The sequence below is a fragment of the Cryptomeria japonica genome, chromosome 6 (genome assembly GCF_030272615.1).
Source record: "Cryptomeria japonica chromosome 6, Sugi_1.0, whole genome shotgun sequence".
NCBI classification, from domain to species: domain Eukaryota; kingdom Viridiplantae; phylum Streptophyta; class Pinopsida; order Cupressales; family Cupressaceae; genus Cryptomeria; species Cryptomeria japonica.
In genome coordinates, this window is record NC_081410.1 from 106,261,641 (window position 1) to 106,288,072 (window position 26,432).

The following is a 26,432-nucleotide window of genomic DNA, read 5'->3' on the forward strand; positions in this document are numbered from 1 at the left end:
AATAAAATAATATTTGTAATGGCCAGTAATGGCCTCTCAACTCACAGCAAATTCTTTTCCTTGCACACACCTCCCTTTTTCCACTCAGGCATGCATCCTTATTCTCTACACATATCTTCTTTTCAACATCCCCTCTCTTTTTAATCTGCAAGTCAAAGTCTTTTATTACATTTCTCTGCTCATGTAAAAAGGTCATATCTATTAACTTACAACCTAAAATTTTATTTCTGTGCACTTTTTTATTCTATGTTTCTACCTTGTGCCCACTGTTGTTGTATTCTTTGCAACCTCTTATCCAACTCACTGCTATGCCCCTTTCTTGTTAACTGCAATCTTTTTTTTTTATCTACTCATATTCCTCTTACTTTTCCCTCTCTGTTCAGCAATTATCGAGGGAATTCATTATTTTAAACCTGCACTTCTTTGTCTAAAATGAGGTGCCTTTGTGCTGCCCTCTCCCTCCTCTCCCACACACACCAATTCTCCCTTTTTATATATTAAAAAAAAAAACTCTGTTTTGGAGCCTCTTCAGCTTCTTGCTGTTATTTCAAAATAGATGTTACTTTGTCTTTTCAAGTCTGCAATATTAAATTTCCCACTACTCTCCAGCTGAGCACCTCTCTTTTCCAGCCAAATGATGATAAAAATAAATTTAAGAACTGCTCTAAATCTTTACCATGCTGGGCGCTTTGAATGTAAGCTTTCCCCAGCCAAGAAAGGTGTTGCATCTCCCCTTTCTTGAACTCGCATTTCTGAAATTTTAAACTGCAATTTCCTTTTTGGTTTGTTGCCACATGTACCATGGAATAGACATTTCATTTCTTCACAAAGTTATGCCTTCCAAGAAATCTGAAAATGATTTCTAATGCTTCTTTTTACCTCTAATTTTGGTGCCACTCTCTTTTTTGTGTTTTACTTCATTAATTTAAACTCTTCTCTGCCTTTTGAATGGAAATAAATATTTAAATAAGAGAACTAGAATGCTAGAGATTTCAAAACTCTCTAATTACCGACCCAAGAGTTTGAACAGTCACAAAGGAGCTGGTTGCGTAGAATTGGGTGTTGGAAAAGTTGCAAAAAACTGATTCTTTTCATAACTTTCGATTGAATGTGAATTTTTACATGAAAACTAGCTAGAATGTGTGGAATTACCTTATGAAGCTTCCCTCCAAATGATTTTTCTCCAGCCTTCATCAAACTCCAGAAACTAAAAATGTCAATAATTTATCTACATATTAGTTTCTCCCAAACCATGAAGGATATGACCATGAAATCATTTTCACACGTTGCAAATTACCTTTAATATTGCCCCTGCAAAAGGATTTGAGCCCAACCTTCACCAATTTTAAATAAGGAATTTTCTTGTGAAATTTTTCCCTTGCGAGTGAAACTGCACAAGAACGGATACTCAAATTTTGCAAATCTGATCAACTTCATGGATTCCTGCTATAGAGAGATGCTTGAAACTACAAAACAAACCAAAACCCACACCAAAACTGAAAATAAATTGAATTTTTTTTTGGGTGATGTAGGATCTCATGTGGACCTGGATGCTCCTGCATCACAGGGGTTAAATCCCAATTCTTCGTTGATCCATTCCTGTAGTGTTGTTTATGTGATAGAAGATGCAAATTGGAATTAACATAAACCAAGTCTTTTGCTTTTTTTGTAATCAATTGGTTACATTGAGTGGATAAAGGAGTATGTACTACAATTCCATTCAGCAGAAACTTGCAATCTGTTGAAATTGGAGAGAAATCCAACACAAATTAAAAATATAAATGCAAAATAAATTAAAGAATGTTAAGTACTAAAGTCTACAATAGAAATTTTAAAAAATAAAAAATACTTGTGAAAATCGTGATTGCAAGAGGTTGGAGGAACAAATAATCTTGACCATGGAGGTACTGTTGGATATTTTGTCATTAATGTCAAAGGATGATGATCAAAGGTTGTCTAGCAATTGCATGTATGAGCTGGTTGGTTGTTCGGTTGAGCTGCTTGAGCTGCTTGGTTGCGTGCTTGCGCTGCTTGTTTGCGTGCTTGAGCGGGTTGATTGTCTAGTTGAGCTGCTTGAGCTGCTTGGCTGTTTGGTTGAGCTACTTGTGTGTTTGCTTCAATTGGTTGACTGTCTGCTTAAGCTGCTTGCTTGTCAACTTATTTGCGCCAAGTCAGATTGCCATGTCACTTATTTGCCACGTCATTCTAGGAGGGTTGACTCTTCCAAGTATGTCGATGAATTGAGGCATAGTTATTTCATTTATGTTTGTGGTAGTATTGTGAAAACAGTGGCTATTTTTAAATATGTCAGAAGTTATTCTTATTAAAGTATTTTTTTTAAGTGTGACGACGTAAGGGAGTGGGGCTGTTTGGTTGAGCTACATGTGTGTTTGCCTGAGCTGGTTGACTGTTTGCTTAAGCTGATTGCTTGTCAACTTATTTGCGCCAAGTCAGATTGCCACGTCATTCTAGGAGGGTTGACTCTTCCAAGTATGTTGATGAATTGAGGCATAGTTATTTCATTTATGTATGTGGTAGTATTTTGAAAACGGTGGCTATTTTTAAATATGTCAGAAGTAATGCTCTTTAAAGTGATCTTTTTAAGTGTGACGACGTAAGGGAGTGGGGTTGTTTCCAGCATTTGAAACGCTTTATTTCTTTTATGAATCGTACAGATTTTCCTTCTTTAGAATACGTGGTAACGTTTTCCAAGCTATTGTTTTCAGATGTTTTTGACCATCATGGCCTATGTTTAAGGTTTGTGAGATGCTTGTTGATTGAGGGGAAGTATGCAATTATATTTAGGTGCTGAAGATTAAATGAAGGTGGACTACTTTTTCGAAGAGGCCCTTGCAAATAATAAGGTTGCCATAAAGAAGACTGGTTATTAAATTGCTGAGACTGACCCTTGTTACTTGTTTTTTAGGACAACTCTACTTGTGTAGCATGATAACTATTCAATGTTGGCCGTTTACAAAAGAAGAGTTCATGGTCTGAAAAAAGGCCTATCTCTGGGCGTGGAGACAATAAGAGGAGTCTGATTTTGTAATAAGGTTACTACTGTTTTTGTGTCTGGCTGAGTATCAGAGTTGAGCATTTTTAGTGTGGACGTGGGGAAAACAACATGCAATAATTCATATTCATGCTACTGCTACTAAGGAAAAGGAGATTGTGACATTTTGATAAAAAATCCAGCTCAACAACAACTAACATTTCTTATTATCTCAAATCATTTTAGGGAATTCAAAATAAAGTTTTCAGTGATTGGAGTGCTGAGCATGATATTATGTCTTAGAGTATTTGAGTTGGTGTGATGCAAAGCAGGGGTTCAAATGACATATACAACTATATTTGATCACACAAAGTTTTAGGGTTTTTCACCTCAAGACCCTTCCTTCACTAGCAACCTAGTTTCCTTGTAGCCCTCCTAAACAGGACAGTCATTAATAACTTTCAGAGTAGGCCTCATTCCCAGACTGTGAAAGCATTTTTGGATATCCCTCTTGGCTTCCCTAAAACATATAAAAGAATTGGCATGGGTTGTTTCAGAATGTCTTCCTCAAAAATGGACTATTAGCACTGCAATTAGGCCTAATTAGAGCAGAAACTCATGTATTTTGACCATAACTTTCAAACCAGAACCGATCTAGAAGATATGAGACCACTTTTGGATACCCATTTGGGCTTTATACAACATATCTTGAAAGCTCCTAGGGTTTCTTTGGAACATAACCCTCAAAAGACTGCTGCTATGCTTGCACAAGGGTTTAATTAGGCTTATTTCACCAAGGGTTTACTAGTCCTATGACTCCCAAGCGTCAAATCACTTCCCCAACACCTTTACGAGGTCTTATATGATTTGAACAACCTCTCCAAACCGTTTTCCAACCATTTCCAATGACCTTTCTTCTAATTCCAACTCTTAGCCACCATTCTTGGCTTAAAACTTGAGTGAAATCAACTAGGGCATCACTCAAACTTTAACAATCCGCCTTCTCTGCTCTTGCAAACCACATAAACACAAAACCTACATCTATTTCTGTTATTCCACCAAGTTAAAGCATGTTCTACAGGGTGGAATGGCTCAGGCAATCATTTTATTCATTCAAACCCTCAAATTCAGGGTTTTAAGACCAGTTTTAGTAAAATCTCTATAAAATCTTCAAATCTTAATGAAAAAATCTCAAACCAAAACCAAAAGAAGCTTAACTCATCCCTCTACCAATCCCAACTCATAAACTTGCATGTTCTGATTCGTACCAGGCTGTACAAGAGCTTGTAGCAGTAGATTTATATGAAAAAACGCAGGAAAAGCTTAGTGTTTGATATTCAAAAATAAAAATTACAACTTCCAACCGCTTTACCAACGTGCATCTATACTTTTTAAAGTATTCCAAACCTTCCCCAACCAAAAACAACTGACTCTTAACCTCCCTTACATCATTTGACTCTTCATATTCCCATTCTTGCATTTTTTACAACATGACAATTTTGCAAGAATTGACAATTTTTACATTATTTGACAAATGACCCCCAAAATGACACTCTAAGGCTCCAAACCAATACAAACAAGTTCAATATGGTCTTTTAGACCTAATTACATAATTAAATTACCAAACCTAAGCTAAAAAACCAAAATTGACTCATGGAGGCTTGAACTTGACAAGGTGCTTCTGCACCATGGTGCTCAAACTTAGGTTGGTGCCTCAATTGTTCGGAGTTGGTGCTTTGAGGAGGGTTGGTGTTCTCTAGGAGTTGGTGCTCTCTATGAGTAGGGCTCACTTGTGTAATCTGGGTTGGTGCCCATTTGTTAGTGAAAGCCTTAGTCACCAAGTTCGGCCGAATTTCTTCCTTGAAGTTCAAAATTCACCAAACTTTAAAACAGAGTAAAAAATTCGTTCAAATTCGTACATTGAAAAAAGTTAATATTTTTTAATCGCGATTAGGGTTTTTTCTGTTTTTTTTTAATAAACGAGCGCCAGAAACCCACAGTATTCAGTCCATCGTGAGTCGTCCCTGGAAAAGTGTGGAAGCCGAAGGAAGTTGCGGTAGTCTGTGGTAGTCTGCGGTAGTGTTCGATGCAGTGAGTTCGCCTCTGCTGCCGTGTTCAATGTAGTGAGTTCGCCTTTACTGCCGTGTTCGACGCCCTGCCAGTTCGCCTCTGACGCCGTTACATATGTTTATTCAAATTTTAAAAAAATTACATATATTTATTAAATATTAAAAAAAATTACATATGGTGAATTTAATTCGAATTTTATACATTTCAAATTTTTTCCTTGTCGAACTTCATTCGAATTTCAAAGCTGTCGAACTTCAAATTCGAATTCGAACCTGGTGACTTAGGTGAAAGCTATTGTGTGTCGTGGTTTTTTACTTGAAAGGGTTTTCCACATGAACTCGGAGTTTGCATCTCAATAGTTGTTCTTTTCATGTTTAATGTGGTTTCTTGTTTCAAAAGTTTATAATACTAATTCCCCCTCACCCTTAGTATTTTTTGTGTGCTTTTCTATTGGTATCAAAGTAGGTTACCTTCAGAAATAGAGCTTAAATGTTTGGAGGTTGATTTTGATAGCACACATGAGTGCTCTTGAAGGTCTTGCTACAAATAGAGCACCCTTATTTGATGGCTCCAACTGTGCATTCTGGAGTGTGTGAATGTGAGCTTATTTGATGTCTCTTGGTTTTGATGTTAGGAATGGTGTGGTGACTAGTTACATAATTTCGTCAAATCCTCCAATGGATGCTGATGGGAAGAAGGCTTTTGAAAACAATGCAAAAGCCATGAATGCAATCTTATGTGGTTTGTTTGTGTAATGTCCCCTACTGGGACCCTCTTAATTTCTGTCCTAGAATCACAATTTTAGTACATAGAGAGAACAATAGAAGGACACTAATGTCAACTAAAGCTTGGTTTGGAACCACCAAGAACCAAGATGTTACTGCCTGTAACTTAATAACAGTTCTGATCTGATTTGATCGATTCCATTTAGTCAAATAAGATTGAGAGTGTAGAGATTTATTACTTTATGAATAAAATTTCCATGAATTAGAATTAATGTCTATCTATGTTCTAATTAATTGTTCCCACTGTTTAGAGTATGCTCAGTCCCATATCTTATCACGTTTATTTATATTAATTTGATGTGATTCTGTGAATCTGATTAGAGTTATTATTTTATTGCTGTGAACATGCAGTGATTAAAGCTATCATTATCATGCTGTGAACATGCATTAATACTGTGAATTTAATTAAAGTTATCATCTTAATACCGTGAATATTCAGTGTAATGTTTCATACCTGCTGCCTCCCTTACAGTTAGGGAGTTACCCGTGTGAATGCCTTCCCAAGGCAATCGAACTTCCTCTTGTGTGTCTCCTTTCCTATCGTGGTATTCTTTTTCTTCCTATTTCTCCCTCTTCCCTTGTCATACTGATTCGCTGGATCTCAAATATGGTGTGTTGCTGGTGTGAGGGGTTACGTATGGTGATAACTTTAAGAAACACCCTCTCAAAAAATTGTATAAAATCTTGGCGAATATTTAATTTTTGTAATAAAAAATAATAATTTTAATTGGCGAATCTTTCCTTTTTTAAAAGAAATTTTTTAATTTTATTGGCGAATTTTTTTATATCAATTTTTTTTAGTAGAAAAAAATGGTGAATCTTAGAAAATACTAAGAGTATACATTAATTACTATTACAAATCCTTTCATTTTGAAAAAAATAGTTTTTAATAGAAATGTATAGGCCTGAAGGTGGAAATCATTAATGAGTTTTAAGGGGTAGACTAATTTATTTAGTTTCTACTATTAATTTAAAATAATCTAACAACCCTCTTTGTTTATGAGATAAAATGTACCAATTATTTGTAATAATCATGGGGCCAAAAACTGCTTTTAGACCATTGATTTTCATTGAGGTCAACAATTCAAAAGTCTCAAAAATACAAAAAGAGTCTCTATTTTCATTGAGGTCATTAGATTATATTTTAAATCAATGGTGGCAACTAAAAATTGTTGATATAAACCTAAAATAACTAATAATTATGATATATTATTGGCAAATTAATTTAGATTTTGACAATAATTTAAAAATGTTGGTGAATCTGATCCAATCATGTATTGAATATTGTGGCAAATATTTGAGTTAAAAAAATTAATAAAATAAACTCTTTGGCAATTTAAATAACACTAAAATAAAAATTTATAAAAATGTGGCGATTTGGGTCACCTTAAAGTTAAACTTATTAGCCAAATTTTGATTCCCAAATTTTAAAAAATAGCCAATTGGCAAATATTAGCCACTAAAAAAATCATTGGGACTCAACTTACGTAGGAAGGACATGTCTCCCCTTATTACAAAGGGCGCCTTGTCTAAGGTTTATTGGTTTATTATTGTGCATCTTAAGTGATACTGATAGCCTTGTTAGTTAATACATTGCCTTCTAACATATTATTAATGATCAATCAATTAATATTAGATAAATATATTGCTTAATCAATTAATATTATGGAAGATAAATACATTAATATTATATTGTTTAATTAATCAATTAGTATTATATTGTTTGATTAATTAATTAATATTATATTGTTTAATTATTAATTTAATTAATATTATATTTCTTAATTAATTCAATTAATATTATATTGCTTAACTGATTCAATTCATATTATATTGCTGATAGAAATAAATGGATGATTAATCGATACTAAATAAGTTTACTAATATTAATTATATTTTATTTTAATTTTAATATTTATTCTTTTGTATTTTCATTTTATTATTATTATTTATTATTAAATTATATTTCAAAGTGAGAACATTACAGTCAAACAGAATTTGTAAAAGTTATGCATTGTGATTCAGCTCATGATATTTGGGAGAACTTCAAAAAACATATGGAGATGACAAGGTTAAGAAAGAAAAACTTTAGACTCAAAAGAATTTTTGGAAGTCTCAAGATGCAGGAAGAGGAAAACGTTGCTGCTTATTTTCTGCGAGTAGATGAAGTTGTCAAATCTATTAAGGCTTTAGGAGAAAAGGTTGAGGAGTCCATTGTAGTCCAGAAAATTTTAAGGTCTCTTCCTATGCGATTTGATGCAAAGGTTTCAATGATTGAAGGGATGACAAAACTTGATAAGTTGATTGTTGATAAGCTTCATGGTTTTCTAACAGCTTATGAGATGAGGACAAACTCTGATTCTTCATCCAAAAGGGAGGCAGTCCTCAAAGCTTCAAAGAAAGGAAAAGACAAGGAGTGTATCTAGTGAAATTCTTGATGAAGAATCTGATTTTGATGAAGCACATTTTATGAGGAAGTTGAACAAAGGTCCTGGTAAATATAAAGGCAAGTTGGCTTTTAAATGCTTTAACTTTGGTTGGGTAAGACATTTTGCAGCTAAATGTCCATATGAAAAAAGTGAGGACAAAAACTATAGAAAAGAAGCCTAAGTTTAACAAGAAGAAGCATAAGGGAAAAGAGAAAAAGTCTCAAAAATACAAAAAGAGTCTCTATTCAAAAGAAGAAAGTTGTACTTCTGATGTTAGTGATGAAGATTCTTCAAAGGAAGAAATATTGTTCGTGGCTATAGAAGAAGTACACGCTGAAAATCAAGAAGATGAAGATTATTTTGATGAAGAAGGAGACGTGGATTTTGAAGAAGAGCTAATAAGTGCTCTTAGTGAAATCAAGAGACTTAGAAAGAAAAATCAGAATTTGAAGTTGCTATTACAAGAAGAGAATAAGATGAATACCAAGATATCTCAAGTTCTTGAAGAAACAGAAAAATTGATAGTTGATTTAAAGGTTCAAGTTGAAGAAGCAAAGAAAATGGAAGAGGTATTAAAAAATCAGCTTAAGGAAACTGTGAGAGACTTGAAGTTGAAATTGTTTCACTTAGAAAGTTAGATAAATCTTTAACACATCTGAATCATGAAAAGATAAATAAAAAAAGTTCCATGTCTTTGGATGAAGTCATTGGCTCACAAAAATTGTCTACTGATAAAGGTGGAGTTGGTCTTGAAGAAGTTCAAAGTTCTAAGTCTACAAAAGAAAAACAATAGAAGATCAACATGGACAACACAAAAAATTCGCCATTAAAAATTAGAAAGAATGCTTTCAAGAGGCTTCCTATCTCAAAGCAAGCACATATGACCGGGTTTAACAATTCTTTCTTTTATGGTTATTGTTTCTCTTGCAATTATTTTTGGATACAAGACGATCAATTGTAGAATGTTTGCAAGAAATAACTTTAGATTATGAGTAAGAACTCATTTGCTCCTTCAAGGAACTGCAATGTTATATGTTGTAAATGTAATAACATTGGTCACACTGCAAAAGTTTATAAAAGTGGTATGGTAGATTCCTCTAAGGAGAACAAGAAGGTTGAGAAAGAGGACACAGTGAAGAAGGTTGCTAAGGTTTGTAGGAAGAAGGATAAAGAAGTTTTAGTGGAATCCCTAATTGTGCAAACAAGCTTTCATGCACAAAATGAAAAAGACATATGGTATATAAAGTTATAAACAATGGTTGTTCTAGACATATGACCGGAGACAAGAGCAAGTTTCTCACTCTCAAAAGCACTAATGGAGGAAGGGTAATATTAGGTGGTAATTCATTAGCAAAGATCAAAGGAAAAGGTACACTTGTTTTGGATGATGGTTGTTGGCGGTAATTTGCTGACATAAGAATAATACTTGGTTATGTTTAGTTAGTAATTGGCCATGTAATAATCCCGTAGGGATTAGTTGGTGGTTGGCGACAATTGGTATATCCGCCAACTGGCAGATGGTATATATGTGTATGTTGTAACGGGAATAGGAGCATTATTGTTGTATCCAATCTACATGTTGAAATAAAAGCTATATCTTTCGGCCACAAATATTCTATCAATTATTCTGTGAATGATATCTGTTGTTAGCATTCATGTACTTGTTATTTTCTGTTTACTTCTAGTAATATGAGAACTCACACTGTAGGGAGTAAACATTTTGGTGCCGTTGCAATAGACTTGCAATTTTCTTTTTATTTAATAAAAATTTACAACTCTTTTTATTGGAGAAAATTTCTTATCAAATCCCAAAGAGGTAAATAGATGAAGAGAAACAATAATAAGGCTTAAGATGTCTACATATATTGAAGTTTTATCAATTGATTGAAATAAACTCATCTTAGGACCCTTGTATTATCGTTTTAAAAAATAATAATCATTTCCCTCTTAGTCTTTGTTTACCAAGTCCAATTTATTATGGTTTAAAATATTTTTTCACATCATGATGGTGATTATCAAATATCAATATAATTAATCTGCGCTTTTTGTTAACATCTATTTCAATGCTTTTAAATAATATTTTTTATTTTTAAATATTATTGTATCTCACACTATTTAAAGCTACATAGTGAAGGCTAAGAAGTGGAGGACCATAAGGATGTCATATGAACTAGAAAGATAAAGTGAGGAAAACATGTCATCATATGAATAGAAAAATAAAGAAGTAATAAACATCTGTGTATAAGAAGAATCATGAGTACATCATAGAAAGAAAATTTAGCATGAGTGAAAAATTGGAAAAGTAGAGCATTAGAGAAGTCAAGTAGAGGATTGACAGTTTGGAGTATGAAAAGACAACAAACAATGTAAGACACAAAGGGATCTATGTATGGGGTCAAGAATATTAGAACTGTGTAATAGAATTGCTCATGCATTTTTCATCTTTTCCCATGCACATAGAATAACAATTACAAAGGAACAAAAAGGAAAAAAGAAGTGGGATACTACAAATAAGATGGATGAGCATGGCCCTTGTTGAGTCAACATGACAAAGGTGTGAAATACCTTGGTACATCGCATTGTCCCCAATATACTAGGAGGAACATAAGAAAGAGTGGCAACAATATATAGGAGAGGTATATAAAATAAGTGCAATAAACACATAGTAGAAATGGAAACAAATGAATATCTAGATTGGTTTGGTCAACTTGAAAGAGATATTGAGACCACAATGCTTTGCTTTGTTCCTAATTTAAGTAGATATCAAAAGGCAAAAAACTAGAATTTAAACTAGGTAGAATCTCAGTAACATAGTTCACAAACTTGGACTTGGAGAGTACTCGGCAAGCTAAAAATTTTTGATTCAGAGTATTTGAGTAAAACTTGACACCTTAAACAACACTTAAACTTTTGTAAAAAGCATAATTTTTTAAAAATAGAAGCAAAATATAGCTATAAAATATATCAAAGGAGTTTGGTGGGGGTGTGGGGGCAATGCCCCAACAAAGTTGAGGGGCAGCACCCCACATGGGGGTCTAGAGGCAGCACTCCTAGTAGGATTGAGGGGTAGCACCCCTTGAAGGGTTTGAGGGTAGAGCTCTGCTCCCTATTGTGATGTAGGTTGGGGTTGAGGGGTAAAGCACTTGCCACCAAACCCAAATGAAGACATTCAAAACCACACAAAAATTTATGGTGCACAACATTTTTGTAATTTTTAAAAAGGCAAAAAACAATGCCTATAAAGACAAAAAATCAGAGTTTTTGTGCCTAACCTTTATTTTTTCCCTCAATTTTTACATGTTGCTGGTGTTGTGAGGTAAATGGAAAAACTCATTGGTTTTTTTGCGAGTCTTGGTTAGTATATCATCATGTTTGTTGCTAATATATGTTTGTGCTTTCTTCTTTGTGCTTCTAAGCATAGATTACATACTTGGTAATTTGTTGAGTATGTAATCTATGTTCAAAAGCATAGAGGGGCAAGCTTGCATATGTTGAGTATGTAAGCTATGCTTAGAAGCATAGAGAAGCAAGCACAAACATATGTGAGCAACAAGCATGGTGCTCTTCTTATATGTAGTACTTTTCTTATTTGTAATCATGTATCAATAAGAATGGTATAAATCATCCACACAAAACAAAGAACTAATTATAGAATAGTTGTAGAACCAAAAAAAGAAAAAGACACTGGTTAATTTTAGAATCATAAGGAGCATCCTTCAAGTAGGCAACATCATCAAAATGTGTATGTGAGAGCTCTACCATGTGTAAGAAGACCGAGAGAATGTTCCAAAGGAACTTAGAGTGAAGTGTTGAAAAATATAGAAGCTAGAGAAGGAATGTTAACAATGGTTTGAAACATCTTGTCAAGAGAAGGGGAAGAGGCATACCGAATGTTGTAGAAGTAGGAAGAGCTGTAGCAATAGTATAGAGAGTAGAAAGAATTAAAAGGAAGCTAAGGTAGTAGAACAACTCCCTACCCTATGTTTGAGAGGAGGATTATGCAATTTAAAAAAAATTCTATACAACAATTATAGAAATTAAACAAAAATAAACATAAGTAGTATTCATGCCACAACACAGTGATTTATGTGGGGAAAATCCTTTTGGGAGAAAATCCCCACACTTCGAATCAACAAGATTACAATATACTTGTAGAGCAAGCTTTAACATGATATGACCAACTAGAGATCCAAAGGAAACTAAACATCTATAAGACTCTCACACAACCTCCATCGCAAGCACTTGATATATAAGATATAGTTGAAATACTTTCAGAGTCATGAGTACTTATGATACAAAAGTTCTAGTGAATTACTCACCTAACAACTTGCATGTGATTTTTTGAAAAACTCGCAGTGATTTTTGATAAAAACTTGCCAAAAACTCACTGGAAAGAGCAAATTTTGTGTTTTTCATCTAATGTTAAAAAATTTATATGATTTTTAAAACATTTTTATAAACAAAAAAGTGCCAAACACTTAATTTCTCTCTTAAGTGATAAATGGTGTGTGCCATGAAGGTTTGTGTGGTTTCAAAGGCCTTAATTTTACTTGATGGTGATGGTGAGGGGCAGCAACCCCCTTGGAGGTGTTGGCCCTAGACCCTCATGAGGGGTGCTGTCCCTTACCTTGTCGGGGGTGTTGCCCCTAAAACCCCATGAATGGAATTGCCCCTCAACATCATTGGGGTCTATCATATGCATTAAACTCTAATTTTGTTTTATGCACAATGGAAATCAATAATATGCTCTACAAGTTCAGTAAAATGTGCTTTTTGAGAATATTATTAAAAAATTATGTATTTTAAAATGTTCAATAAAATTGCTGAGTTGTTGCCAAGTTTTTATTCAAGTTTTTGCTAAGTCCTGGGTTTAACGAATTTTTGGGCCTGCTGAGTAATTGTCAAGTTCGAGTTTTACAACTATGATATAAGAGATACAATACATGAAATAGTAAAATGATATTTACAAAACCACGAGCTAAAACCACCCAAAAAGTGACACTCAACTTATGTCCAATCAAATATGCCCTATGATGTGTCAAAACGCACACCAACAGATGCAACTACCTTTTACAACTCTTTTGCGTCCAACACATTTTCACATTTTCTAATTCAAGAAACCCAATTGTTGGAAGCCGTAACTTTTGATCTAGGAGGCCAATTGATGAAATGTTTGAACCATTGGAGAGCTTGTTAAGTGCTCTATCAAGCTACAACCCACTTTGCCAGTTTCGACTACTTTCATGCCTATAAACAACCTTTAAGTGCCTCAAAATTCACTTTAAAACTTGAAAAATTGAAACTTTGGTACGTTGAAAACCAGACATGATCTTAGATCAAATTTTTTCTAGTATGAATTCCTTAGCTTTGGGGAAAATTTCAAACCCGTCTGTGCTTAAATGTAAACTTACTAGAAATGGTAACCTTTTGTAATGCAAGGTTGATACACTTTTTTCTTGGGAATGGTAAGCCATAATATGACCCACAACAACAACAATCAAAGAAGGTGAAGTTGTTGTGACAATAGGTGGAGTAGGAAAGGGAATATAAAGGTTAGTTGGGGTGATAACCTTGGGTTGGGGCTCTAGGGAAAGTAAGTTGGATCAAGGGGCAAATTGTTTTTGAAGTTTGGTTTAGCAAAAGGAAGTGATGGTGTGTAATAGGCTGAAGAAGAGGTGGAATATTAGTTGTAGGTGATGAGAGTGGCAGGGTAGGAGGGAACACAGTAGGTTCAGAAGTGGGAGGTTCCTTGGATTTTGGCCTTGATTATGGCTGTTTTGTGTTTGTTTTGAGGTTGGAATTTAGGCTATGTTACTGGGTATACTTGACTTGGAGGTTGTACTTGTATTCTACGGGTTTTGGTATTGGTCTCAACCCTTGTTCACCTTGGGTATTCTTAGGTACGAACTCTAGGCATACCCAAGGTGAAGTTGAACTAGAAAAAGTATTTTAAAATGCAGCTAAAGGCTGTACTTTTTTATCCTTAAATTCTTCTCAATTTTGGAATGGAAAAATGCTCTTTAAATGCACAATATTCACTTGCAAACACAAAGAAACATTCTTTGAGAAATACCCTTTACAATGTGGCATGTAGTCCCTAGCTTGTACCCAAAAAATTCCTTTATGCCTTTTGTTCGGAGTTAGTATGTTTGCAGTGCAAACAAAAGTAACACTAGGAAAAGCTTCAGCAAGGCAACTGACTATGAAAACTGCTCTTTTGCAATCTGTTTTGCCTGCAATGTTTGTCTCTTAAATGTCGGCAGGTACTGCTTTTGCATTGATTTTTATTCATGCAATAATTGACAGAATTTTCCTTATCATTACTATTTTGATTGACAAAAAATGACTACACTTTTGGGGGTAGATCTATTATTCTTTCCATGGACGCTACTTTTCTTTTATTATTAACTCATCTGTATATTTTTTTATATCATTGTATTATTTATATAATTCTTTTTCAGAGTTATAATATTGACATATTTATGAATAATTATATAATTGAATGTATTTCATTATGGTTCAGGCATGGCCTAGATTATAACAGAATCTGATATAAGAGTTGTAAACACAGTTTAGGCTGGATCGAGGTCATAACAACTCTACCAAGACTTAATTTATTTGACAGTGTCATTTGCCATGTTGGGATAAGATTACAAGTGGAACCAATGAAGGATGACCTGTCTCATCCACAATATTTAACTTTAGAATGAAATAATTGGAATCTGGAAGAAACAAGTTCACATTCAATGGACCAAAGATGAATGTTTTATGCCTTCTGAAGTTATTGTTATTTTTGTGCTTCTATACCACATAATCTCCATTTCAGGCAGTTGTAAGCCTATAACAATAGTGGGTGTTCTAAGCATTTTCTGACCCATAATAAAAAATTCAATTGGGCTTAAGAGAAGGATACTGAATTTTAACATTTCCAATAAGGATTACTAGGGTGTCCCCAACAGAAGAAAGTGTTGAAGTGGTAACCTCCTGCACATTTCTTTGGCCTTCCTTTAACACGCCTTCAGCTTCAGGCATGAGTTTGAGAAAAGGTTCCATTGGTTTAATTGTCACATTGTGACAAAATATTGTTTCTTCTACATACTAGTTATTCCAACTTGTCTCTCCAGGTGTGAGGTATGGGCACCTAGCTATGCCTTATATAGGAAGTTCCACGACCGTAAGATTAATACTTCATTTCATGATTATAGATAGTTTTATTTTCTTTCCTTTCCCCTACTTATGTCAGCTGCATATCTTCTGTATTTGATGTATTAATCCGGCTTTATCATGGTAGACACAGTTCGGAAAGAATAAACATCCTCATTAAGCATTCCAGTCTTCCATGTAGCTTGTTGCAAGGGTTTTAACTACAAATAACCAAATTACTGGTCATGACTCATTTTGAATTTCTATCGTCTAATGTAATATAATATTGTTCATCTTCATTGGTTTGCTTCTTCAGAGATGCCTGTTTGACTTACCAAACTTGCCTTTCATCACAGAGCCTCTAATTTCAAATGATGCTTAGGAAGTGTCATATTCTCTGCTATTGCATTTCAATTGGATGTACAGTAGAGTATTATGACATTCCAAACTCTCTATTTGATGCAGTTTACTAGTTTCATTGAAAAGTTTCTGGCGATTATGCTGGCCAATGGAGCTATTCTAGCTATTGCATTTAGAATCTCAGGTGAGTTCTTGTATCATCTAGTTACTGACTTGATCTGTCATTTTCCTTATAAGATACAACTTTAATATTAATATAGCAAACTGCTAATTGATGCATATGTTTTTATTTCAAAGATGGGAATAGTCAGCTGGATACATTGATTTGGTCTAGCTGGTTTGCTGTAGTATTCGGGGGAACAATGATATGGGCAAATCAGGTTCTTGAATACCGTTGCAAGTCTGGGCCACAGAATGTTGTCATAACTGGGAGGTAAGCCACTGTTTACTTCATAATTTATTGTACTCAACTTATTTAAAGTATTCTTTGCAATTTTGTTGTTATGGCGTTCTGTACTTGTGAAGTGTTCTGCGGTGGCATATTGAGTGCGAGGTATTTCAAGCCCAAATATTCCAAATTTGAAATATGCTTTTTTCAGAAATTTAAGGTTGTTTCTTTGAACTTTCTGTCTTTGGCGATTAATCAGCATATATCCTGAGGCATCCTTGTTATGGTTTCGAATACAACATGAAGCTTAAAAAACACTCCAAGGTGTGCAGTCCCTTTTCTAATTTTTTATGTCTAGTTTGTGATAGGAACCTACTCCTTTTAAATCTTGGTACTTTCTCTTGAAATGAATGTGGGCTTGAATGTTGATTTGGTTTCTATGGTACGACAATGGATCACCAAGGATTGGTCTTGTTTATATTCAGTGTTTATAACTTTACTGTCAAAATTGACTAGGGTATCTCTTGACCACAAGTTAAATTTCCAAAGTGAATGATATTGATGCATTTTTGGTAGTGAATTATTTGGCTACCCATTTAACATGAGCAGATGCATAATGAGAAGACATATTTTGGTGACATCTTTATTGTATCAGATATCTAGTATAATGACAAAAACACAATTCTCTGAATCTCTTTGCTATCTCACCAAATACACACTAGAATGGCATGACTTAATGTAAACTAAGATAAGTAGCGAATACTGCATACAACAAAATAATGTATTTAGTTGAGGATTGGCAGAACCTTTGGACTTAGAATGCAAAAATGAATATGTCTTTATTGTATCAGATATCTAGTATAATGACAAAAACACAATTCTCTGAATCTCTTTGCTATCTCACCAAATACACACTAGAATGGCATATTCATTTTTGCATTCTAAGTCCAAAGGTTCTGCCAATCCTCAACTAAATACGTTATTTTGTTGCATGCAGTATTCGCTACTTATCTTAGTTTACATTAAGTCATCCATTTATTTTCTTGTTGCATAAAGTGTCACTCTATTGTATGGAACACAACTGGCTATCACTTGGAATCTGATGTACAATTTTCAGGAATCCTGTAATTCTATTGCATCTGTTTTGTTTCTAAGGTGCTAAATTTATTTTCCTCAAGTGCAGACTTCTTGTCCTTTTAACCTTTCATCTTTCTTTCTTTCATCACAAATTTGCTTGGAGTGTATTTTGTCATTTGTAAGAGTCCATATACCAGGTTTCCCAAGAGCCTGTTAGGCTGTTTCTAATTTTCTTTTCTCTGCTTGAATCCTGCTGGATGCAAATTCAGAGAGCTGTAAACTTTATAGTAACGCAATACCCTCAATTGGTACGTATGCTTCAAGATATTTTGAAATTTTACAGAATGGCAATGCTACTAAATCTCCAAAAAACTGTTCTTAGAATGCCGCATAGTGTTCCTTTGCATGCTAGTGAAGTGTAACTTTGTTGTTCTAAAATGCTTATGGTAAAGAATGCCTCAAATTTTAATCATAATAATATCATGTCTGGAGTGAGAAACATTTGATTTGAACTTACATCATGTCTTCTCTTTACCTGTCTAACATAAGGGGTGAAATTAAGCTTATTTGTTTGGCTTTTAATATTGCAGCACTCGAGGCCTTGGGAAAGCACTTGCCAGAGAATTCATTTTTTCTGGGGATCATGTGGTTATTGCCTCACGCAGGTTATTGATCGAGACAGATGTCATTTCTTCCAACCAATGCTAAGTTATTCAACTTTAAAATGTGCTAATGATTTTGCAAACACAGTAGTATCTTAATAAATGCTAAATTTGGCTTTATGAGTCACAAACACTCCAACACTAATGCATTCACAAATTCTGTAAAGGCAGCCCTGATTCAGTGAGGACAACTGTAGCACAGCTTCAACAAGAGCTTAATGAAGGAATAGCAATATCAAGTACTCGGACTCCTGAAACTCAGAAAAGGAAAGGCAAGGTGTTTGGAATATCATGTGATGTTTCTAATGCCGAGGATGTTAAAAAGCTAGCTGAATTTGCTGTCAGTAAGCTTGGCTCTATAGATATCTGGGTGAGAGTTTGGTCCCCGCAATCGCTTTACTGTTTATAGCTTGGATATTTTATTACCAGAACAATTTATTCTTTGATTGTGTGTTAAAGAAAAATGCACAAATCAAGTACAGAGGTCGTATTGTATTTTTAATTTTTGAAGAATACCTAACATTCTTGTTAATTTGTTTTTAATTTCCAGTGTGAATCTTTCTCATGGCAGATAAATAATGCTGGAACCAACAAGGGATTTAGACCACTTATGCAGTTTACAGATGAAGACATTAATCAGGCAGAGCTTTACCACGATTATATTTTGGTTCTCAATTCCTTGTTTCTTCTTTTCAAATCAACATTAAATGAACAACCTTTCCGCTGGCATGTCACTGTAGATAAATTCAATAATGTTCATATTGCTTCATTGCCAATTTTCTGTGTGAATAGCTATTGGAAGTGACCCTTAAATTTATGGTTAAACCTGTTCCATTCATGTTGGATCGGTTAGTGGAAAAATAACCTGTTTTCATAGATTATTGATGATCTATCTATATGTGTGTCACCTGAGTAGGTTTTTATAGAATAAATAAGTTTATTTCATGAATTTTGAACAGCAGAATTATCTGCAGTTGAACCTTATAAAGCAATAAGTCAGAATGGAAGGGAGGATAGGCCTGACTGTATGTGTGAAAACTGAAAAGCAACATGCCGATGGTCAAAGTCTCCCTTTAGTTTCTTATTTCATCAAAATGACTGCCAATATATCTTCTTTTGTAGTTGTGCTTTTAACTTGTAGTCACTAGCCCTTTTAGATGCCTGAGCTCATAATTAACTCCCTTGTGCTATTGTAAGTCATATACTTTTTAATCCGATTGACTTACTGATCCAAGAGGACCTGAAACTTCTGTTGACTTGTGATGCAATGGTGGTACTTTGTACCATATGATGTATTCATCACTAGCTTCACAGCCTCCCCTTGACCATGAGGTTATACCATGAAGATTTAACAATATTTAGTTTTGCTCCTTTACTATTTATATGTAAGCGCTGTTCTATACTGTCATTCTGCAGTATTTTCAGAGAATGACAAATCAAAGGAACATAACTGACAGAAGGTTAGTGCTTGCCTTTCCTGTATATTCCTTGATAGAGAAAGAATAGGAAAGCCACTGTACATCTTGTGGCATGTCTCTGACCTCTCAGATTTGTACAGAACTTTGCAATTTACAGTTACAGCGCAGTGTCTTATTTTTCTTGAAATCTCTCTTGTTGAATATTATTTAATTGATATTTTTTCTTTCATTTTCTTTTGTTCATTACATATTTTAATTCGTTTGTATGTTGTCCTGAGGGCACACTTGGACCCCAGATCACCTTCTTTGATCAATTGTGGACATTAATATAATCTCTTCATAAATTAAAATTTTAGTCAGTTTGCTGGTAAACTGACATGCATATCTCCTTTTACATTGTAAACAGATTGTCTCTACAAATCTTATTGGTTCTTTAATATGCACAAGAGAGGCCATTCGACTCATGAAATCGCAGGAAAAAGGAGGCCATATATTCAACATGGATGGTGCAGGATCTGGTGGTTCGAGTACGCCATTGACTGCAGTGTATGTTGATGTTTCATTATGAACTATGGAAATTTGATTTTTTATGGTTACTGTCATTGGAAGTTGTGATGTTTCTCTGTCCTTATTTCTCAAAATTGTCTTTATCAATATTTGTATTTCCATCAATAATATTTCCCATAAATTTCTGCAGATATGGGGCAACTAAGTGTGGATTAAGACAGCTTCATGCATCCTTGTTGAAGGAATGTAAGAGATCCAAAGTAGGAATTCATACAGCATCTCCTGGCATGGTTCTTACGGATCTGCTTCTAAGGTAAATGGTATCTATAACTTGCCAAACACAAAGAAATTTCAATAATTTGCCTTGTTGCTTTGACTTATTTTGAAAACTCTCCTCGGGTCTTTTATATGGGGAAGCTTTTTAGAATCTTCCAAATTGAGGGTTATTTTGATATTTATTTTTCTTCCAAATAAAATCTAAACAAAATGATAGCACTTATCTTCCAACTTTGTTCAAACTCTTGTATTGATGAATCTTATGTGTAATGTTGTATGACGTATATTGATGCTGGTAATTTTGCTGATGCTATTTTTCACATCATGGCATGCAGTGGTGCATCACTTCAAAATAAGAAAATGTTTAACATAATTTGTGAGCTTCCCGAGACAGTTGCAAGGTCATTGGTTCCTAGAATGCGGACTGTGAAAGGCACCGGTAAAGCAGTTGATTACTTGACACCTCCAAGAATTCTACTTGCTCTAATCACTGCTTGGCTTCGACGAGATCGATGGTTTGATGAGAAGGTAAATTTCTAGTTTGAGGTAAAAATTTAATGTCAATAAAATTAATTTTCATATAACAATCATGGAGAGTAAAAGATCATGCCTTGGCGGACACACACATATATATATAGAAAGGGCTTTGTCAGTGCTAATTTTTAGCAGGATGAACTCTGTCTTGACATTTCATTTAACCCAACAGGTTTTGTAAGGACATCCTTGTGCAGGAATTTTGATGGTCTTCTTCATTCATTGACAAAAACATTCATCACACTCAGATTATGATCCTTGGCAAGATTCTTTCAAAACAATTTTCCTCTGCTTTCTTAGTGTTACAATGCCTTGGTAAGCAAGTTTACAATAAATGCTACAATGTCATTCTTCCAGGCATAGGTTTATAGTATTATACATTGTATGATGAACAATCCCCATTAGCCGTTATCGTGTCTTCAGCAGCAAAAAACCTACTACTTGTCTGCTATTGCTAACTTGTCTAGCCACTCTTGTTATAGTACTTTGTCAGCAACAACTACATTTACTTCAGCAGTAAGTTCATCTTCAGCAACACTTTGGTAGTGATGAATACACTTAAACAGAACCTCATAGCAACTACAACCACCTATTGACTAAACAAACCATGGTTTTCATACTTGGACTTGACTCAGACGCGGCAGGCGAAAAATTTACAACTCAGCAAAACTTGGCTAATTAAATAAATATATACATTTCTTGAAGAATTTTTTTTTATTCAAAATACAGTCTAAATGCAGATCCCCTTACAAACAGATTTTCTAATCAATAGCTTAGATTGCACAATCAAGTAACAATTGCCAACACAATTGTGCGATAGGTAAGTAGTGTTGGCATTGTAAATGAAAATAAGTGACCAAAATCAAGTGGCATGAGGGAAGGAATTGTATAATGGAGCAGTTTTTGCTGATAGAGATCATTAGGGCATATGGTTCTGTGGATGAGTGGTGAATACCCTGTAATCATGCAACATGACACGTGTGATGGTTTGAGTTATCAAATTGAGTGCTCAAATGCACCAGAAAGGGCATCTATTTTGTTTGATCAGGAACAACAGTAGCAAAATAAATGATTTCACATGACAAACAGAAAATTGTTGGCAATGAACCCTAAACTGTGTGAAAACAACGAAGTTGGAAATCATGTCAATACCGTATTTTTCAGCATAAAATCCCTGTTGAACCTGCATTTCCACATCAGATCAAAGACCTGTAAGTTTTAAGCTTGGCCTAATCGAGTACCCATGAGTTTGGCCCTAAAACTTGCCAATTACCCACCCTTTGCAAGTCGCAAGTTTTTACAGTGGAACTTGGTGGCAGAAATGTCTGTGAGTAATTGGTAACTTGCCAAGTGCTTGGTGAGTAGTTGAACTATGAAACCAACTACTATACAGCAAAGAGTATTCCTCCATGAACCTTGAAATAATGTTCCCGACCATTACGAGTAACTCTTGTGGATCTTGCTACCTGTCATAAGCTCACAGTATATAAATTCAAGCACCCATTAGATTGCTGAAAACAATCCATGATAGCATAATAATACTGCTCAAAGCATGTACCAGACACAAAAACCAACCCAATTTAAACCACTCAACTTGGTTTTGGATTAGCCATGGACCTTGAGGAAGAGACTATAGAGCAATATTATGTTTGCAGTTTTACGTTTATGATATTGTTGACCAATAAAGACCAACATGGTCTGTAAAATATATAAATTTAAAACAAAAGATCATTTATGTTTCTATAAGAGAGATTCGATATATTGAAAATGTAATTACCAAGCTCTATTTATTTTCATATTTTAAAAGTATCTGTAGGTTCTCAATGTAATGAAAATTGGTTTATGACATATCTATTAGCAGGACAAAATAGTAAAAAATGATATTTATCTTCAAGTGCCATGCTGTCAAAAATCTTCAATTACATTCTTATCATGGAATTTTTTATTCCAAAGATCTGCACCCAGCCTCGACCAGGAAATGTTTAATGTTTCATTTATATGTTACGCACTCATTTTGTATTTGTTTAGAGGTCTTCAAGTTCAGTGAGAGATGCTGCAGGTCCAAGCTTTGTTACCAGAAACAAGAAATGGTAAACGGGATGGCAATGAAAACATAATAGAAAACAAGGTTGGCTGGGCTTTTGCATAAGAAATGAATAGGAAATGGTTATAGCAGTAACACACATGCATATATATATGTACGCACATATATTTATGTACACTCATATATGTGTATTTGTTAATTTTTCTAGTAGATGTGTGCCATATAAAATAAGTAGCATAGATTTAGATATGCATCATCATTGATTCATTTTTCCTCATTTGTTTCCCACATCAAAATAACGGTAATAGAGAGTCGTTTCTTTTAATCTGATGTTGAAGAGTGCATTTTCTTGCTCAATAGTCGAGCTATTGCTGTACAGAGATGCATATGAAACTTGGAGACATTACTAAATTAACATAAAAACTAACAATTAGGGTATTAACAAATCTTTTACTGAAGGAAAATCACAACTCATAAATGGGGTGCAGGCCTGCCTCTGGTTGGTTGTCATTCAAGTACTTCAGCTTGTGACTAGATGATATATTTTAGCTCACTGACCTGGACTGCAAGGGATCTGTCAAAAAGTTATTGCTGAGTCTCGACTTCCTTACCATATCATATGCAATATTTCCTTCCAAAAAAATAATGTTTCTTCAGCGATATGCTCATAGCAACAGGTTGTAGCATCCAAAAATGGCCCCAAAATGGAAAAATGTTAGCAACGGTCATTTTTCATTATGGACAGGTTGCTAGCCCCAAAAACATGAAACTGGTCCTCCCTATTGCAGTTCTTGCAACATATGTCCTAACTCAAGTATCACAACCATAGATGATGCCACAATAATCAAACTATTGGATTGGGCTTTTTTGGTTCTGTTAAGGAGACTTTTAATATTTAAAATGCATTTATGAAATTATTTTGGATTTGTTTAAAAGTCTTCCAAGATTCACAAGAGATGCTGCAGGCTCAAATATCACAAACATAGAGAATGCCTAGAGTAATCAAATTATTGGATAAGGCGTTTTCTAATTTTTATTGTTTTGGCCATACACAAAACCTTATCAAAGTCTTTTTTAAGTCATTGGCAAAGGAAATATCCATGGAAATATACGATTATTTCCTCTAGTCCTAACACTCTTGGAGGGGTAACTCTAATCTACTTGTTTAGCTTGTACTTAGCCTGTTCTTTTTGGTTTAGCTGGTAACATTCTATTTAAATAATAGTGCAATACATTATCAAGCATGGAACAAGGTGAGCTAGTTTATTTTCATTCACCCACCTTTTTTTGACTTAATATATTGGAAACATGTACACCAGTTGATTTACTGGCGAATGCACTATCAAGCATGGAATATTGTCATCTTAGGAGCCTTGTCTGAGGAGAATTTGTTCTCTCCACGTCGTCATCATGACAATTACTCTTCCTCGCTTGCGAGACTGTGGCCCACTTGACAATAATCCACCTTGTTTCATTTGATTTATCTCATACCTTTTAACAATACTATGTTATTTCTAACTTGATTTTCAAGGATGTTTCATATGTCTTGTCCACCCCCTGCCAATGGGTTTAAAATTATGCATCAACAACACACGGTTAGTATTTGATTGTAACATCTTCACAAATATTTAGATACTCACATCATTCGAATATCAAAATATAAAATAAACTTTTTATCAAATAGTTTGTGTATTAGTCTGTAGTATCGATCTCGCATTTTTATGTTTCACATGCCTATTTTGTAGAAATTCTTGAGGAAAGTGCCAGAACATTTTTCATCCATTGATTCTTAGTGATGCAATCTAATAGACTAATAGTGTATTGGCCCTATAATATTTACCGTTCACCATACAGGTAACAGAACCATTCATGGCGATAATTATTGTTTAGATTTTTCTTTTTCTTTAACATAGTGTGGATGTGGTTATAAAATAAGCCTGGTTATCTCCAACAAAGCATAAAATACGGCCTGGTTAGGATACGTGAATTCTAAGTATGACAATGCAGTATTACATATATTCTCAAAATTAATGACGATGCAGTAGGACAGATATTCTTAAAATTAGAGTGTTCAATGGTTTGCTTTTGTTGTGGCCTAAATATCTTTAACTGATCTTGCTTGATTTTGTATTTTTCACTTACGTCACAGATTCAATGAATTTCCTTATTGATGATTTTTCATTAATTCTCTCAATTAGGCATCTTTACAATCAGGCAATGAAATATAGAACTGCAAAAGTCATTTCAGAGCAGGCAAAAATGAAACGTTTCCCTGAAGCAGGACCAGGACCTAGCACCAAAATGATTCTTTAATGTGCTACATTAAATATGAGTACCATGTGCATTTTCTAATAGTCTGCTTGCTTAGCTTCTACACTTTGATAATTGATTTATGAAAGTTCTTTTAGATACTGTACCAGTTTTACTTTTTGGTACGTAGTTGTTAATGTCCAACTGAAACATATCCGACCATGCTTGGTCTCTTTAAATTGCATTGTCTTTGTATAAGCAATGCATATAATTCTTTTCAACTGTAGAAATTCCATTCCTCACAATTCCACATGGGTTTTTTAGGGAAAAGCACTATATGCAGCAGAGACAGATCGAGTCCGAATATGGGCAGAAAGTCGTGCAAGGTTTACATTCAACGATGCTATGGATCTCTACTCAAATGGTTCCTGGGTTTCTGTTTTCTCTTTCTCAATTGTATTTTCGTTCATTATTCTATCTAGCTCTGGGGGCAGTATGTCAGGGACCTAACAGCAAATGGACAAGAAATAGCACGAATTCACAATTCAGTGCAGAAGCTGCTAACAAAATTAATTATCTCCATTCCTTCATATGGATTATTTACCAGTTGAAAGATGCACATCAATCATTATTGTAGAAATATATCTGGGATTAATGAATTTCTATCTCAGATTCAGATGTAATGTTTTATTTAATTTTATCAGGAATACAAGCTATTTAGTTATTGTTAGTTGTGTTCATTTGCCTTGGGGTGAATGATTTGCCCTTCGTGTGTAATGTAGAGCAGTACAATAACGATTATAAGGACTCCTGAGTTATTTTTAACTTTCATTGAATTATACTTATGTTTTCGTTAAATATCAGTCATAGAGAGCTCTTTCGTAACAAGATACAAACTACACCTACAAGAAACTAGAAGGGAAGTTCATTTGAACATGATTGCATTATTCCAATTAGTGATATGCATGGGACTTCTGGGATTGCAATTAAACTAAAAATAAATCGAAAACATTGAAAGTTTGTTAATGAAAGTTTGCTAATTTCTGTGTAGGAAGGCTTTTAATTGAATTGAATGATGTCACTATAGCTGCGTAATTATGTTTAATATTAATATAAACCGGACTTACAATTTAGCTATAATAAAAAAATTAAAAAAATTCATAGATATATTAAATTGAAATAAGATGTGATCTGAAGTTCAGCACTTTGTGAGTGTAGTTTGTTTCCTTATTCACTTTCTTGCATTTACAGAGGTAAAACTCCTTTAATTAGAAGACACTACTTTCCTCAACATTTCTTTGGAGCTTGGCCAATTTTTCTTCACCTATTACCATTACTCATTGCAAATTTTTACTTCCATTACTCACTGCAAATTTTTACTTCCATTACTCACTGCAAATTTTTGCTAGCTTGAGTACACCTGTTTTCCATCTAGCTCAATCTTGTTGATCCCATTACATTCACAAAGTGTTTCCATGACACTAATGAGGATTGCTT

General features: G+C 34.3%; 1 protein-coding gene across 3 annotated transcripts in view; it reads left to right on the forward strand.

The window, feature by feature from the left end:
* The window catches only part of LOC131030538 (probable chlorophyll(ide) b reductase NYC1, chloroplastic), a 31,836-nt gene extending 6,038 nt beyond the window's left edge, over positions 1–25,798 (forward strand). For 2 of the 3 annotated variants that reach the window (XM_059207197.1, XM_057961394.2), the window contains 9 exons: positions 15,885–15,963; positions 16,077–16,212; positions 17,835–17,909; positions 18,078–18,276; positions 18,478–18,546; positions 19,731–19,870; positions 20,022–20,144; positions 20,443–20,635; positions 25,260–25,798. In XM_059207197.1, coding sequence (XP_059063180.1) covers positions 15,885–15,963; positions 16,077–16,212; positions 17,835–17,909; positions 18,078–18,276; positions 18,478–18,546; positions 19,731–19,870; positions 20,022–20,144; positions 20,443–20,635; positions 25,260–25,445 — 1,200 coding nt within the window. In that variant the 3' untranslated portion in view covers positions 25,446–25,798. Of the gene's footprint in view, positions 1–15,884; positions 15,964–16,076; positions 16,213–17,834; positions 17,910–18,077; positions 18,277–18,477; positions 18,547–19,730; positions 19,871–20,021; positions 20,145–20,442; positions 20,636–24,883; positions 25,239–25,259 lie in introns of those variants that run through there. The other variant, XM_057961395.2, reaches the window with a different exon arrangement.
* Positions 25,799–26,432: the final 634 nt, after the last annotated feature.